This window comes from Phocoena sinus, chromosome 20 (genome assembly GCF_008692025.1).
Source record: "Phocoena sinus isolate mPhoSin1 chromosome 20, mPhoSin1.pri, whole genome shotgun sequence".
NCBI lineage: Eukaryota > Metazoa > Chordata > Mammalia > Artiodactyla > Phocoenidae > Phocoena > Phocoena sinus.
Genome location: NC_045782.1, coordinates 45799556 through 45817906, shown reverse-complemented (window position 1 = coordinate 45817906; position 18351 = coordinate 45799556). Strand labels below are relative to the sequence as shown.

The following is an 18351-nucleotide window of genomic DNA, read 5'->3' as shown; positions in this document are numbered from 1 at the left end:
AGAGTTACAGAACAGAATGTAAAGATTATAAGCCCCGACAATATAGATATATTATGACAAACCAAAACTCTGAGCGGGGGAAAAAGAGAAAGGGAAGTGTGAAGAACCTACAGTGGGCTAAATGTTTCCTCTTTCATAGCAAGTATCAACTGACACTGTGAGTTAAATAAATCCAGTAGGAACTAAAAAACACTGGTTGCTCCTAGGGCATGGAGCTTTTACATTTCATTGCAGACCTTTCTGTATGCCTGAATTTTCTTTTTTTTTTAACCACAAACTGGTATTAAAAAAAAATCTGTAATTAGTCAAAGTAGACATTTATTCGTGAAAATAAGTAAACGGTTTTCCTGCTATCTAAATGCAGGCTGTGAGGCTAGTTTACATGGGAGCTTGAGACAAAAGTGGGCTGAATTGTTCTACACAGTTATTGCTCTCATGAAGCTACATCAGCAAGTCCGAGACCTTCTGTTCTCACCCCTGAGCCAGACATGCAACCCACACAAAAAACTACAGACGAATGTTCCATATGTATATAGATGTAAAAATCCTTAAGAAAACCAAATAATTGCATTGTATGAAAATACTATAGTGTTATGGCTGGTTAGTTCTGGCACTGCAAGAGTGGTTCACTGTTAAGAAAAATACTAATGTAATTTACTACAATAAAAATGTTAGGAGAAAAAAATAGGCAATCACCTTAACAGATAACTAAAAGACATCTAACAAATTCTACACTGACGCCTCTTTTTTTTTTTCTGGCTGCACCATGCAGCACATGGGATCTTAGATCTCCATCAGGGATCAAACCCACGTCCCCAGCATTGGAAGTGCAGAGTCTTAACCGCTGGACCAACAGGGAAGTCCCTGATGCCTCATTTTATGAAGGCTTACTAAATTAGAAATATCAAGTTACCTTGATAAAGGTATCTATCAGAAAGCAATAGTAAATGTCATACTTTTAGCACTGAAACACTACAAACATTCCCACTAAGCCAGCACAATAAAAGGATTCATCAATGTAACTCCACATTGTTCTTCTACCCTCCCCCCAAATATATGAAAAATAAAGAATAAATTAGAAATAAAGAAACAAAATTATAATATTTATTCAGGATTAGATTACCTAAATAGAAAATCTGAGATAATGTGAAAAACTACTAGCGTTGGACAAGACAGGGAACCAGTAAAACTGGTAGTCTACCCTCTCTACCCAAGTCCAACACTAGAAACAAAAGGAGATCATAGACTCTGAACTTCCGATTTAAAAACTGCAAGAACCTCGAGAGGAGACAGAAGGAGGTTGTACCCTGACGTGGAAGGAAACCCAAATACCTCAGTCCAGAGGCTCGCTTGGCAAGAACTTCTGGATTGTGTTCTTTCCTCCACCCGCCACTGTGTGGGGAGCTAACTGCCCGTCCCTCCCTCCATCGCTGTGAAGCAAAAGAACAGCAGGTTCAGGAGGCAGCACCAGGACTGGGAGAAGCTGTTCCCACAAATACAGAAGACGGCCATTTCAGGCCTCCTCCTTCTCTTCTCCCTGTCCACTCCAAAAAGGAAAGGAATTGCACGGAACACAGGGAGATGGAAGGATGAACAGAAGGAAGGGAAGCGGGGGGTGGGGGGTGGGCAAAAGCAGAACAGGCAGGTTACCTAAGGGGCAAGCTCACCTGTATGGGGCGGTGCTCTGGGGGCAGCAAGTAGGGACTAAAGGAAGGATAATAAAGCTTGTGATGAAATTTCTTCATCACAGGATCCACCAGCCAACACTCAAACATGCCAGATAAGGACATACAAAAGGTAAAAGAATTCATCGCCAGTAGACCATCACTGCAAGAAGTGTTTTAAAAAGTCCAGGCAGAAGGAAAATCATAGAAGACGGAAATCTGGCTCTACACAAAGAAATGAAGAGCACTGAAAACTAACTATATGAGTAAATGAGTAATTTTCTTTCTTATTATTTAAATCTCTTAAAAAGATGACTGACTGTTTAAACTAAGTTAATACCAATGTTTGTGGGGTTTATGGTACATGTAAAAGTAGAATGCATGACAACAACAGCAAAAAAGGTAAGAGGGGAGAGAAGGACATGTACTGTCATGAGGTTCTCACACTATATGTGAAGTTGTACACACATTTGAGGGGCGGAACTTGGTAAGTTGACAGTATATTCTGTAAACTCCAAATCAACCACTAACAAGGCAAAAAAGGAATTATAGCTAATAAGCCAACAAAGGAGATAAAATAGAACCAAAAGAAATTTTGATTGGAGCTGGCCTGACAGCACAAGTTCCACAGACTGCTTGCCAGCAAAACTGGTAAAAATTATCTTTTAATAATTTAATTTTTAAAAATTATTTTTAAAATAACTTTTAAAAAATTATTTTTAAAAACCCCAACCATTTATAGTCTCTGGAAATGGCCCTAACACACAGCAAGTGAAAAAAATATTTATTCAAGAAAATCTACTAAAACTTAGTAATGGTGAGGGTCTAGGTATGTGAGCCAAGACCTGCTCCTTCCCTCCCCCAAGAAGGAAACTCCACCCCAGACAGGTACAGCCAAAAATACAGGGTTCCCTCTTCTGCTAGGCCCGTCAGAAAGCTATTTTTCTGGGAGAGATAGGGCATCAGCATTTCTCATCCTGACTCCAGGTACCTGTTGCTGAGGCTGAGTCCTAGGCAAGTGCAGTTGAAAAGTGGGGCTCCCTTTTCCCACTCAGCCCCCATGCTGGGATGGACTCTCTGTCTACACTGGGAATGGTATCACCAAGAATACTGGGGACCCAAATGCCCTTGCCCTAGGTTATGGGGTGGGGGTTCCATACTGAGAGAGACATGGGGTTACTGCCCACCCCCTGCTTCATCTGCAACAGGGTGTGAAGTTCAAGCCCTAGGGTACACCCAAAACAGTGGTGAGAGGCAGTTGGTAAAGGAGATTGGTAGATTCATTGGCAATATAGGCTAAACTGTGGGACGACCAGTTTGCTAGACATAAATGGGTAAGAGACAGCTGAGAAGAGCCCTCCTGGTGTCAGAACAAACTTTAAACACTGACCTCAAGAACTATTCCTTTGAAGGAATATGGATTCACTTGTATTATTCTTATATAGCAATTTATGCTCTTAGGTATTGTTGAAAACAGCAAAGCAGTCAGCAATAAGTGGAGCTTGACAGCTGGGTGTGGTCAGGGAAAGAGAGGCCAGCCCACACCACTGCCACCTCAGGGTGACTGTGGGTGGGTACACCCAGCGCTGTATTCCTGAAAGAGATCATTAGAGGTTTCACACTGCAAGGGCAGGGGAGCAGACTTTACTAAAATTATCTAACCAGTCAATATACAAGCAAACAAGTCAATAATAATAACAAGCCTAGTCGGGGTGGGGGGGACCAGTACCCAGAGTTACTATATTATCTAATATGTCCAGTTTCCAACAAAAATTAGGAGACATGCAAAGAAACAAGAAAGCATTACCCAGACACCGAATAAAAAGAAGGCCCAGAAACTTCTAGTGAGAACATCACGGTGTCTGATTTAACAAAGACCTCAAAGTAACCATTATAAATATGTTCAAAGACCTAAAGGAAACCGTAATTAAAGAAGCAAAGAAAGGTATGAAGACAATGTCATATCAAATCAAGAGTATCAATAAAGAGACAGAAATTATTAAAAAGGACCAACTGGAAATTCTAGAGCTGAAAAGTATAACACTCTAACTAAAAAATACCCTGGAGGAACACAACAGGATATTTGAATCGGCAGAAAAATTATCAAACTTGATGGATAAAAATAATGCAATCTGAAGAACAGAGAGAAAAAAGAATGAAGAAAAATAAACACGACCTCAGAGAAATCTGAAATACTATTAAAGACACTAATATATGCATAACAGTAGTACCAAAAGAAAAGGAGAGAGCAACAAGCACAAAAAAATATTCAAAGATATGATGGCTAAAATCTTTCCAAATGCAGTGAAAAACATTAATCTACACATTCAAGAAGCTCAAACAACTCCAAGGAGGATAAACTCAACAGATTCACAACTAGATACATCATAGTAAAAACACTGAAAGCCAAAAACAGGGAGAAAATCTTAAAAGAGACAAGGGAAAAGAAAGGAAATCTCAATAAGATTAACAGTTGACTTTTCAGCGCAAACAATGGAGGCCAGAAGGCAGTGGGATAACACATTCAAAGCACTCAAAGAAAAAACTGTTAACCAAGAATCCTATATCCAGCAAAACTATCTTTCAAAAATAAAGGAGAAATTAAGACATTCCAAATAAACAAACACTGAGAGAAATTGTTGTTGATTCACCTTACAAGAGATGCTAAAGGAAGTTCTTTAGATTAAAGAGATTGACCCCAAGTGATTCCAGGGAGTATTTCAAATCCATGAAAGAAAAAAAGAGAGCACCAGTAAAATAACTATTAATTATAAAAGACAATATAAATGCATATTTCTTCTCCTTTCTTCTGCTAACTGAAGTAGCAGTAGTAAAAAAAATAAAAATTGTATAAAACAATATGTAACAACCCAATCAAAAAATGGGTGGGGGCTTCCCTGGTGGCACAGTGGTTGAGAGTCCACCTGCCAATGCAAGGGACATGGGTTTGTGTCCCGGTCCAGGAAGATCCCACATGCCATGGAGCGGCTGGGCCCATGAGCCATGACCGCTGAGCCTGTGCGTCCAGAGCCTGTGCTCCGCAATGGGAGAGGCCACAACGGTGAGAGGACTGCGTACCACAAAAAAAAAAAAAAAAAAAAATCTACAAACAATAAATGCTGGAGAGGGTGTGGAAAAAAAGGAACCCTCCTACACCGTTGGTGGGAATGTAAATTGATACAGCCACTACGGAGAACAGTATGGCAATTTCTTTAAAAACTAAACATAGAGCTACCATATGATCCAGCGATCCCACTCCTGGGCATATATCTGGAGAAAACCATAATTTGAAAGGATATATGCACCCCAGTGTTCACTACAGCACTATTTACAATAGCCAGGACATGGAAATAACCTATATGTCCATCGACAGAGGAATGAATAAAGAAGATATGGTACATATATACCATGGAATATTTCTTAGTCATAAAAAAGAATGAAATAATGCCATTTGCAGCAACATGGATGGACCTAGAGACTGTCATACAGAGTGAAGTAAGTCAGAAAGAGAAAAACCAATATTGTATATTAATGCATATATGTGGAATCCAGAGAAATGGTACAGGTGAACCAGTCTGCAAGGCAGAAATAGAGACACAGATGTAGAGAACAAATGTATGGACACCAAGGAGGGAAAGCAGGGGATGGGGGGTGGGATGAATTGGGAGACTGGGACTGACATATATACAATAATATGTATAAAATAGATAACTAATAAGAACCTACTGTATAGCACAGGGAACTCCACTTCACTGTACAGCAGAAACTAACACAACATTGTAAAACAACTATACCCCAATTTTTAAAAAATGGTACAAACGAACCTATTTACAAAACTGAAATTGAGTCACAGATGTAGAAAACAAACTTATGGAAGGGGGAGTATATATTGGGAGATTGGGACTGACATACACACACTACTATATATAAAAGATAACTAATAAGAACCTACTGTATAGCACAGGGAACTCTATTCAGTGCCCTGTAATTACCTACATGGGAATGGAGTCTAGAAGAGAGTGGATATATGTATATGTATGGCTGATTCAGTTTGCTGTACAGCAGAAACTAACACAACATTGTAAATCAACTATACTCCAATAAGAAATTAATTTAAAAAACAATATGTAAGTAATGTATTATTGGGTCTATAACATATAGAAACTCTGAATCTGGCAAAACTATCCTTCAAAAATGGAGAAATTAACACATTTGCAGATAAACAAAAGCTGAGGGAGCTATCCCCTAACAGATCTGCCCTACAAGAAATGCTAACAGGAGTCCTTCCCGCTCTAATGAGAACACTAGACAGTAACTTGAAACCATACAAACAAATGAAAAACACTGATGAAGATTACTATGTAGCTAAATATAAAAGCCAGTATTATTTTACTTTCAGTTTGTATTTTTCCCATATGATTTAAAAAACACATTAAACAATGATTATAAACCTATGTTAATGGGCAAATAATAAAGATGTAATTTGTGACAAAAATGATATAAAGTGGGAGGTACACAGCTGTACAGAAGCAGAGCTTTATACACTATTAAAGTTAAGTTGATGTTAATTCAAATTAGATTGTTATAAATTTAAGATGTTAATTGTAATCCCCACAGTGATGACTAAGAAAATAACTTACAAATACACAGAACAGGAAGTGAGAAGGGAATAAAAATGGCACACTAGTAATAACCAATTAAACAGAGGAAAGCACTGATGGAGGACTGAAGAATAAAAGAGATAGACAGCATATAGAAAACAACAGCAAAATGGCAAAAGTTCTTCCTCGAAAGTAATTACTTTAAATATAAATGCTCCAATTAAAAGGCAATGATTGGCAGAATGGATTAAAAAAACACATGATACATTTAATGCTACAGGAGATTCATCTTAGATCCAAAGGCACAAATAAGTCGAAAGTGAAATGATGGAAAAAGATATTCCATTCAACCAACAACCAAAAAAGTGCTGGAGTGATTAAACTAGTACTAGGGAAAATAAACCCTAAGTCAGAAATTGTTACAAGAAACAAAGGACACTATATATTGATGAAAGGGTCAATCAAGAAAATATAACAATTATAAAACTATACACATCTAACAAGAGAGCCCCAAAATAAATGAAGCAAAAATGAACAGAATTGAAGGGAGAAACATAATTCTACTATAGTAGTTGAATACTTCAACACCTCACTTTCAATAACAGATAGAACATCAAGACAGAAGATCAGTAAGGTAATAGAGGACTTGAACAACACTATAAACCAACAAACCTAACAGACATATACAGAACACTCTACTCAGTAACAGCATTGCATTGCATTCTTCCTAAGTGCACATGCAACATCCTCCAGGACAGACCACATGTCAGGCCACAAAACATATCTCAAAAAATTTTTAAAGACTGAAATCAGATTAAGTATCTTCTCTGACCACAATGGAATGAAACTAGAATTCAATAACGGAAGGACAAATATGTGAAAATTAAACAACCTACTCTTAAATAACCAATGGGTCAAATAAGGGAAATTAGAATATACTTAAGAGATAAATAAAAATAAAAATACAGCATACCAAAACTTACAGGATGCAGCAAAAGCAGTGATCAGAGGGAAATTTATATATAAATGTCTACATAAAAGACATCTCAAGTCAACAACCTAACTTTACATGTTACGGAGCTAGAAAAAGAAGAACACATTAAACTCACAGCTAGCAGAAGGAAAGAAATAATAAAGATCAGAACAGAGGTAAATGAAATAAAGACTAAAAAAACAACAGAGAAAATCAATGAAACCAAAAGTTGGTTCTCTGAAAAGACCAACAACATTGACAAACCTTTAGCTAGACTAAGAACCAATAAGCTTCAAATTACTAAAATCAAAAATGAAAGTGGGCAGACTTCCCTGATGGTCCAGTGGTTAAGACTCTGCACTTCCACTACAGGGGGTGTGGGTTCGAGCCCTGGTCAGGGAACTAAGATCCCACAAGCCGTGAGGCACAGCCAAAAAAAAAAAAGAAAAGAAAAGAAAAGAAAAAGAAAGTGGGTTCATTACTACTAAACTTAACAGAAACTTAAACAGATTATAATTGAATATTATGAACTGTATGCCAACAAATTAGATAACCTAGACGAAATGGACAATTTCTAGAAACACATTAACTCTCAAAACTAACTCAAGAAGAAGTAAAAAATCTGAACATACCTATAACAAATACAGAGATTGAATCAGTAATCAAAATCTCCCAACAACGGCAAAAAAGCCTAGGATCAGACGGTTCCACTAGTGAATTCTACCAAACATTTAGATAATTAACAACAATCCTTCTCAAACTCTTCAAAAAAAAAATAGAAGAAAGGGAAACACTTCTTAACTCATTCTACAAAGCCAGCATTACTCTGATACTACAGTCAGATGGAGACATCAGAAGAAAGGAAAACTACCTACCAATATCCCTTATGAATATCTATGTAGAAATCCTCAACAAAATACTGGCAAACTAAATCCAGCAGCATATTAGAAAGATTATACACCATGATCAAGTGGAATGTATCCCAGTAATGCAAGGGTGGTTCAACATATGAAATCAATCAGTACAATATACCACCTTAATAGAACTGAAGAAAAAAACCTACATGATTATCTCAGTTGATGCAGAGAAAAGACTGGACAAAATCCTCTTTCATGATAAAGAAAAACACAGTCAGCAAACTAGGAATTGAAGGGAACTTCCTCAGCCTGATAAAGGGTATTTATAAAAATCCACAGCTAACATTATACTCAATGGTGAAACACCATACGCTTTCCCCCTAAGATCAGGATCAAGACAAGGGTGTCTCCTTTCTCCACTCCTACTAAACACTGGAAGTTCTAGCTGAAGCAATTAGGCAAGAAAAAGAAATAAGGCATCCAGTTAAAAAGGGATAAGTAAAACTATCTCAGTTGCAGATGACATGATCTTAAATATAGGAAATCCTAAAAAACTCACAAAAAAACTACTAGAGCTAATAAACAAGTTCAACAAAGTTGCAGGATACAAGATCAATACACAGGAAAATCAGTTTTCCTATACACTAACAATGAACAATCTGAGAAGGAAATTAAGAAAACAATTCCATTCACACTACCATAAAAAATAATAAAGTGCTGAGGCGTTAATTTAACCAAAGAGGCAAAAGCCTTGTACATTGAAAGTTATAAAACATTGATAAAAGAAACTGAAGAAGACCTAAGACCTAAGGAAAGATATTCTGTGTTCATGAATTGGAAGACTTAATATTATTAAAGTGACAACACAACCCAGATATACAGATTCAATGCCATCCCCATCAAAATCCCAATGGTCTTTATTGCAGAAATGAAAAAACTGATCCTAAAATTCATATGAAATTGCAAAACAATTTTGAAAAAGGAAAACGAAGTTGGAAGACTCATACTTCCCAATATCAAAACCTACCACAAAGCTATGGTAATCAAAGCAGTGTAGTACTGGCATAAGAATAGAGTCCAGAAATGAACCCATTCATTTACGGTCAACTGATTTTCACAAGGGTACCGAAACTTTCAATGGAGAAAGAATAGTCTTAAACAAATGGTGTTGGAACAACTCAATATCCACATGCAAAAGAATGAAGTTATATTCTTACTTCACACCATATACAAAAATGAACTCAAAATGGAACAAAGACCTACATAAAGAGCTCAAATTATAAAACTCTGAAGAAAACAAAGGAGTAAATGTTCATGACCTTGATTAAGCAATGATTTCTTAGATAGGACACCAAAAGCACATAAAATGACAACAAAAATAAATTGGATTTTATCAAAATTACAATTTTTGTGCATCAAAGATTATTCTCAGGAGAGTGAAAAGACAATCCAAAGTATGGGAGAAAATATTTGCAAATCATATATCTGATAAGGGTCTAGTATCCAGAATATATAAAGAACTCTTACAGCTCAACAACAAAAACGCAAACAATCCAATTTTAAAATGGTCAATGGACTTGGATAGACATTTCTCCAAAGAAGATATACAAATGGACAACAAGCACACAAAAAGAGGCTCAATATCATTAGTCACTAGAGAAATGCAAATGAAAACCACAATGAAGGGCTTCCCTGGTGGTGCAGTGGTTGAGAGTCCGCCTGACGATACAGGGGACATGGGTTCGTGCCCCGGTCCGGGAAGATCCCACATGCCGCGGAGCGGCTAGGCCCGTGAGCCATGGCCGCTGAGCCTGTGCATCCGGAGCCTGTGCTCAGCAACAGGAGAGGCCACAACGGTGAGAGGCCCGTGTACCACAAAAAAAAAAAAACAAAAAAAAACACAATGAAAAACCATTTCACACTCACTAGGATGGCTATAATTAAAAAGAACACAGAAAATAAGAAGTGTTGGTAAGGATGTAGAGAAACTGGAGTCCTCATACATGGTTGGTGGCAATGTAAAATGGTGCAACTGATGTGGAAAATAGTTTGGCAGTTCCTCAATATGCTGAACATAGAATTACAATATGACCCAGCAATTCAACTACGAGGTATATACCCAAAGGAACTGAAAACCTATGTTGAAACAAAAATTTGTACACAAATGTTTATACTAGCGCTCTTCACAACAGCCAAAAGGTAGAACAACCCAAATGTCCCTCAGCTGATGAATGGATAAACAAAATATGGTACATCTATACAATTAAATATTGGGTTGGCCAAAAAGTTCGTTTGGTTAATGAATACATTGTTCAATAAAGTTCTCAGTGCAAATGAAAAATGTCTTTCATTTTTACTTAAAACCAAATGAACTTTTTGGCCAACCCAATATTATTCTCTCGTGAAAAGGAATGAAGTACTAATATATGCCTCAACATGAACCTTAAAAACATCTTGCTACGTGAAAGAAGCCAGTCACAAAAGAACACATATTATATGATTCCATTTATACAAAATGTCTAAAACAGGCAAATCTACAGACAGAAAGTAAATCAGGGGTTGCGTAGGGCTGGGGGGGATGGGGGATGGAGGGTGATAACTAAAGGATACAGGGTTCCTTTCTGAGGTGATGAAAATGTTCTAAAATTGACTGTGGTGGTGGCTGCACACATCTGTGATCATACTACAAAACACTTGATTGTACACTTTGATGGGTGGATTGTATGGTATATAAATTGTATTTTAATAAAGCTGTTATAAAAGATATTTAATTAATCCAAAAGAAGGCAGAGAAAGAGGAAAATGGAATGAAGAATAGATGCGACTAATGTAACAGCAAGAAGAGAGACTCAAACCTAACCACATCAATAATCATATTACATGTAACTAATGTAAACATCCCAGTTAAAAGGCAGAGATTGTCAGATTGGATTTAAAAAGCACCATCATATGTTGTCTACAAGAATCTATAAGGGAGGGGGCATCCTTTAAATACAAAGACAGGAATGGGTTAAAAGACAAAATGATGGAAAAGATACACTATGCTAACACTAGTCAAAATAAAGCCAGAGCAGTTATATTAATATCAAACAATGCATATTACCAGAGGTCAGGAGGGTTATTCGTAATGATGAAGGGGTCAATTCTTCACAACAATCTCAAATATTAACAGAGTTTCAAAATGCACAAAGCCAAAAACGATAGAACTATAAGGAAGAATAATAAATCTACAATTAGAGTTGGAGATTTCAATACCCCGCCTCAGTAACTGAGAACAAGTAGACCTTGTATCAGCAAGGATGCAGTAGATTTAAACAAGACTGTGCCCAACTGGACTTAATTTACGTTTACAGAAAACTCCACCAACACCAGCAGATACACAACCTTCTCAAGTGCACATGGAACATTTGCCAAGATAGGCCTTATCCTGGGCTATAAAGTAAATCTTACTAAATTTAAAAGATTCAAGTCAAAAAAGTATGTTCTCTTACTTCAGAGGAATTAAATCAGAAATGAATAATAGAAAGATATCTGGGAAATCCCTCAAAAATTTGGAAACTAAATACTAAATACTTCAAATAATCCATAAATCAAATAAGAAATCAATGGGGAAATTAGAAGGTATTTTGAAGCTGAATGAAAATTAAAACATAACATATCAGAATTCGTGGGATGTTGCTAATGCAATAGAGGGGAATTTATATCACTAAATGCCTATGCTAGAAAATGAGAAAAGTCTCAAACCAATGACTTCAGCTTTCACCTTAAGAATTACAAAAGGAGGGGCTTCCCTGGTGGCACAGTGGTTAAGAATCTGTCTGCCAATGCAGGGGACATGGGTTTGAGCCCTAGTACAGGAAGATCCCACAGGCCACGGAGCAACTAAGCCCGTGCGCCACAACTACTGAGCCTGCGCTCTAGAGCCTGCGAGCCACAGCTACTGAGCCCACATGCCTAGAGCCCGTGCTCCACAACAAGAGAAGCCACTGCAATGAGAAGCCCGGGCACCACAATGAAGAGTAGCCTCCACTTGCTGCAACTAGAAAAAGCCCGTGCGTAGCAACAAAGACCCAACACAGCCAAAAATAAATAAATAAATTTTAAAAATAAGAATTACAGTAAGAACCAATTAAACCCAAAGTGAGCAGAAAGAAAATAATACAATTCAGAGTCGAAATAGAAAACAGACAAAATAGGAAAAAGAAAAACAATATAGAAAATCAATGAAACCAAAAGCTGCTTCTTTAAGAAGATTTTTTTTAATGGACAAAAACAAATCTAATGTCACAAGAAAAGAATTTTAAAAATTAGAGGTGACCAATAATGACCAATCACACCAGGAATGAAAACACCCAGTGGCTTTCTGTTGGGCTGAATAAGTAAAGAATGAGCAGTGGATGTACACAAATCCTTACTGAAGCATAAGAAAGCCAGGCTTACCGTGTCCTTAGTAAGTGGTATACTCAAGTATTACTCAGGATAATTTTCACCAGGATTTGAACAACAGGAAACTATTTAAGTACATAAGTCGATAAGAATAATAAACTAAACACGGTTACTGACCTCCTCGGGGAGAAGGAGAATCGTGCCCTCCAATGACCACGAGGATGCCGGAACCTTCCAGCTTCTCTTTCCATTTTTCAATGATACTCATGGACTTGTCCTGAAAGCACAAGGACGCTGGCAGATCAGGAAACTTTCCTCCAGACAGTCAGAGGTGACTTACACTAGGGCTAAATCACCAACAGAAAGTTCATAAATACCTTACTGGCATCATTAAAAATGGAAAGCTCCATGGAGCCTTCGAAGTCCTGCTGCAAAACAGACCCCAAGCACTCGTCCAGCCACGGTTCAGCGTCATGGACCGGGAGGATAACAGACTGGAATTCAAAACAAAACGATTGAGAAACAAGTGTGGAAACTGAATACTCTTTCCATGGGTCTAATTTACTTCCCCATTACCATCCGCACAATGCTCATTTCCAAAGGGCAAGACCTAACTTACAGAGTAACCCAGAATAAGGCTTCCAGGGAAAGAATATGTCCTGACAAAAAAAAAGGTGTCTATGCCTCCTCTCAAGATTTATTGTCTTAGATTTCCCAGAATTGGTCTTTTGGATGCTTTTGAAAAGGAAACAAAAATCTGAAAGGCATCAAAAATGTTCCCAATTCAACGGCAAATTCATGTGTTTCCCAATCAGTGGTCAGAAACATCATCATTTTGGTTGAAACAAGCATCTGTGTATCTTGAACCCACTCATGAAATAAGCATTTTTAGTAAACCATGATGTTAGAGAAACTGCAACAAAGAAACCCTTTTAAGTACCCCCTACACTTGCTTTAACAAAGTATGGGGGCGAGGCTGGGAAAAGGGGAGGTGACCTCCCTCCAGCTCTCTCTTCCTTTGCTCTACTCAGTTTAGGATAGTTTGGCACTGTCCTCTTCTCATAGGGCCCACATAAAACAAAAATTTATGAAGTGTACGGAGTAAAACCAGTGAATCTTGACTGCCAACAAAACAACTGATTACAGGATTTGTCTTAATTCTGTATATTACCACATTGAGCAATACAGAATACCCAAAGATAGAAGTTACAGTCGGTCTTCACCCTTGAGTTTATACCCTAACGAAGAGTGGACACATTCCCAAGTAAGAAGACAGAAACACAGGTCATCCAGGTGTGAGCGTGTGTCTACACATGCATACACGTGCAAACATACATACGTGCATATATGTACAAATTATATATCTATACAGAATACAGATGTTTTAAATGCTAAATCTGAATATGGTTATGAAAAGCTCACAGATATAAGCACTGAAAATACAGTTCTGTCAAGTTCTTTACTCTGAGGATCTGATTCAACAGTGGTATCCCTTCCTGCATTTATGTTATCCACATAAATAGTTCCCTAATTTACTTACATATTTACTTTACTTTGGAATTATTTTTTAAAGGAAAGAATATTTTTACTGTTTTCAAGATCTACAATACAAAATATAATGTGAATTTCTGCCAAAGATGAGCCTTGATTAATCTCTGTTCGCACTCTTGCTGGTGCTTTAACGTTGATTTGGGCAGAGACCCTTATAGGCTGCCCAAGAGAAGAGGCGGTGGTGGTGTGGGAAATGGAGACCCAGGATGGGGAGAGGAGGGAGGGAGGGATGGAAGGGAGCGGAGCGGGGAGGAGGAGGACGGAAGAGAGAGGGACGGAGTTGAAAGGAGAGGAGAGGAGGGGACAGGAGACGACCGCAGAGTCGGGGAGACAGAGAGTCAGGGAGGGGTACTAGAGCTGAGGGGCGGGGAGGGGCGAGGAGGGACGGGGCGCCACCCCCATCCCCACCTCCCACCCCCGCCAGCCCAGCACCTACCACTTGGACGGGGGCGCGGGCCTGGCCGAGGGCGGCGGCAGCCGTGTACCCGCTGGCCTGCATGGCGCGCGCTCCTCGGGCCGCCCCGCCCACTTCGGCCTACGGCGCGTGCGCGGGCGGCTCGCCGGGAGGCGGGGCCGAGGCTGGGCGCCTCCGATTGGCGCAGAGGGACGTCGATCCAGCGGGGACCTGCAGGCAGTGGAGAAGCGCGGCCTAGAGCGGCGGAAAGACAGTCTAGCCACAGCCACAGGCACAGCCCCCCCACCCTTCACCCCGCCACAGCCACACGCACACGCACACGCACACGCCCTCCCCCCACCCCCGCCCTGAGGGAGCTCATCTGATCTGCTCAGAGGTCCGCAGTGAAGCAAGTGTTACAGGAGTACCTGGGTTGTGCAGAAGGTGGGGTTTGTGGGAAGACGCCGCGCTGTCCCGGTGGCTACGCCTTCCCACGTGTGTCCCTTCTCTGACCAGGAAAGGTTCTGTGTGAAGAGCAGGTGATGGTCCCCTGCACTGGCGACGGGACGTCTGAGCGGCCCCCTGTGGAGCACCGGGCCCCGGGGCCCGCGCCGCCCGGGGTCCGAGGGGACCGCCTGTCACGCGGGTGCCCCGACCCATCTGGGTCAGTGAGCACGTCATAGCCTTTACCGCCCCAAACTAATGTTAAATGCAAATCATTCTGCAAAGTAGCAATTATGATAAAGCCGAACTTCTGCTTCATGTCTTGTAAGCATCACTTCAAATGTCATTTTTCCTTAAACTGCATCAATATTTTCAAAGCCTGTTGCACAGATTGAAACGCTTAGATCAGATGAGTAAAAATGCATCCTATCTACAAAGGATAAGGCACAAAAACAATCTGAGAATTTGTTTCCAAGGACTTGATGTGCTCCAGGGGTTGGTGTATTAGGAATAGTTTCATTTTAAGGGACTAGGTAAAAAGTCGCTTGATAGCTTCCAGAATGTGCTGTGGGCTTTGGAGCTGGACTGCCTCAGTAATCAGTGGGAGGAAGAGATAAGGGGTCCCCACGGCGTCTGGCACCTCCACAGCACATGCTATCGGAATTGGGCTTGGCTACTCCTGTCTTGCTTCCTGTACATCTCCTGCTGCCAGAAGTTTGCTTTTCACTGCCTTCCCCCTAATAGAAATTTGGCTAGAGTCTGCTTTTTGCAAACATTCAGAGTGCCAAGAGGCACTTCAGAAGTGCAGGGTTTGCTGAGATTCTTCTCTTCATGGTAGGAACATTCTCAACAGAGGGACCAGACTATGGGGCCTGACACCACCACTCCAGAGGGACACAGACATAGGGAGGATGTGGGGTAGGATGAGGAGGTGACAAAGTCGTGGGCCCCTGGAGAGGAAGTGATGCAGGTCTCCCACAGCTCTTGGCTCACCCAGTGACTGACATTTTTCTTTATTTTTAAATGTTTCTGCAGACTGTTGGCGAATCCTGGTTGTATTCAGAAAGCTCAGTGCCAACTGCCAGGGCCTCCAAATTTTAAAATGCCAACAGCCCTCTTACAATGTGGGTATAGGAAGCAAAGATGGGCATAGGTCTGGACTCGGCCACACTGGGCCCAAAGTCAGAATGAGTCTGCCCTGGGTGCACCCGTGAAGGGTGAGGTCAAGCTTGAATGCCAGCAGCTGGACGTTCCCCTACAGCCCACACTGCAAGACCTCCAAGCAAGTGTCCCGTCCAAGTTTCCTGATGGGATGAACCCCAACACAGCTGCAGCTGGACCTCCACTGGGCAGTGATGCTGCTGGGAGGTCAGGAGCCACCCAGCACCATGGACGACAGTGCACTTGGACTGTCGGAGATGGGCTGCCTGTGGCGGCTGTAGTGCCCTGATAGTAAATCCATTCACGAGGGAGCAACCAGCTGTGTGACTGTGTGATGTGCACCAGTGTCCTCTTTTCTACGTTCTCATTTTTGTAAAGGCTAGTTGAGACTCACTGTGTTGCGAAGAAGCTGGAGCCGGGCTTCTTACCAGCCTTGGGAAGTAATGAGGTTCCCATCACAGGAAGCATTCAGTTAACAGCTGGGCAAACGTTTGGTGTGGATTTGATGGGACCATTCAAGTATCACATAGAATGTTTGTCCTGGCCTGGGTGCCGACCCCCTTGGCCCAGAAAGCAGAGACTGAGTCGGGGTCTTTGCAGTGAGGGTTTTTGTTCCCAGGAAGCTGGGGCAGGGGGGTGAGGTGGGGGGGTGGTGAGGTGGGGGTGGTGAGGTGGGGGGGGTGAGGTAGGGGAGGAGCGAGTCTGGGACCAGCATGATGCCTTGTGGGGGCCTCCATCATGGGCAATTGGAGCTGAACCCTTGGACCTTCCCAGAGCCCTGGAGAGTTGTCCACCTGAGTGTGAGGGACAGAAGCCTTACCTCCCCTGCACTTCAGGGTGGTGACTTCAGGATCCCACAGGTGGCCCCCAGCACGGGGGCGCACAGCACATTGCAGGCCAGGTGTGCAGCGGCCCTGGCTCGACTCAGAGTCAGGACCAAGAGGGTGGGAAGGGCTGATCAAAGGGCCAGAGGAGCCTGATGTGTGATCAGGAAAGCAAATGGAAACTCAAAATAGCATCACCTCCAACCACCACATTGTACAGTTAGCACACGTGGATCATTCTGAAGTGATTTAAGCAACTGCTCTTCAAATTCGGGATGATTCACAGGTGGGTGTCAGGTGCCTATGGGAGCTGCGTGCATAGCACAGGGTGTTAGCGCCTGAACCCCTGTCTGTGAATCGGACAGTGTCTGGTGAAAGGCCAGGAGAGGCCAGTCAGACATCTTCCTCCAAGATATTAACAGGAAGATGTCATCTGTGGGAGAAAGGGCTTGGATAAATTCACATCTGATAGAACTTGGAGGAGGAGTGGGGACACCAGGTTTTAGGGGCCACCAGCCAGTGCTGCTGGTGTCACTGTCACAGCCGGGGCCACTGGGGCCTGGCCAGATGGTTAGTGAGGAAGCTGCCTCAGGCTGCCTTAGAAGCGGGGTGCATCATGGGGCGGGATCCAGCACTGGCTTTCCCCTCTTATGGGGCACAGTGAGAGTCTGGAAGATGCAAGGAGGGAAACGCCAGCCATCCCTCCCCATGAGGAGCCATCCACTCCCTCAGCCCGTGCCGGGCCTTCTGCCTCCTAGGACTGGCCCACACAGAGATGCTGCCCATTCACAGGTCACCAGGCCCAAGAGGCAGACTGGATCCTGACCCACTGATGAGGGAACAGCATCCAGCAGCCACCAAGGAATCAGTGGCCTGTATGTGAATTGTGGACAGCCATTGCCTGGCCCTCAGCACTGCCTCCCTGACCCTGAGACCTGAGGCTGGATCTCAAAGCTTCCTTAACTGGACTTTGTCGCGAGACACCCCTGCGTGGGTCTCCCATGCTCTTCCACACTCAGCTGGGCACCCTGTTACCTGGGCTGTTTTGTGAGCAGCCTTGAGGAATGAGGTCATGGTGCCCTCCAGGAGGAAGGGCGGACGTGCAGCATCTGTCTGGGCCCTGTCGTGTCACCCCCGGGGAATGGGGACTCTGGGAACCCATGCACACACGCTGATCCTGACTTCTACTGAGCTATAAACTGCTTCACTCTACCCCAGGAGCCTGTGTTTTCGGTCAGCACCTGGAGAATGTGGCCGGCCAGCCATCCTGTTAGCTTGAAATGAAGGGAAACCTCTGACCCCTTCATGGTTCTGGGCAGCGTCCTGCCCTCACAACCCCCCCTCCCCTCCAAGGACCTGGCCCTGGACCCACCAGCTTGAGGAGTCGCAGGCTATGAAAGGCAGTGAGGAAAATCAATGCATAAAGCCCCAGCATGAGGGGGCGAGTACAAACACTGACACACTTTTATCTTTTCACATTCTACGGCCTTCCCCAT

The 18351-nt window shown here is 41.9% G+C and overlaps 1 protein-coding gene across 6 annotated transcripts in view; it reads right to left on the bottom strand.

Annotated features, from left to right (window-relative positions):
* The window catches only part of B3GNTL1 (UDP-GlcNAc:betaGal beta-1,3-N-acetylglucosaminyltransferase like 1), a 110740-nt gene extending 95753 nt beyond the window's left edge, over positions 1 to 14987 (bottom strand). For 4 of the 6 annotated variants that reach the window (XM_032616860.1, XM_032616859.1, XM_032616857.1 and 1 more), the window contains exons 1-4: positions 14855 to 14987; positions 14469 to 14657; positions 12859 to 12975; positions 12659 to 12758 (exon numbers count right to left, since the gene is read on the bottom strand). In XM_032616860.1, coding sequence (XP_032472751.1) covers positions 12659 to 12758; positions 12859 to 12975; positions 14469 to 14531 — 280 coding nt within the window. In that variant the 5' untranslated portion in view covers positions 14532 to 14657; positions 14855 to 14987. Of the gene's footprint in view, positions 1 to 12658; positions 12759 to 12858; positions 12976 to 14468; positions 14682 to 14854 lie in introns of all 6 variants that reach the window. The other 2 variants (XR_004347558.1, XM_032616858.1) reach the window with 2 other exon arrangements.
* Positions 14988 to 18351: the final 3364 nt, after the last annotated feature.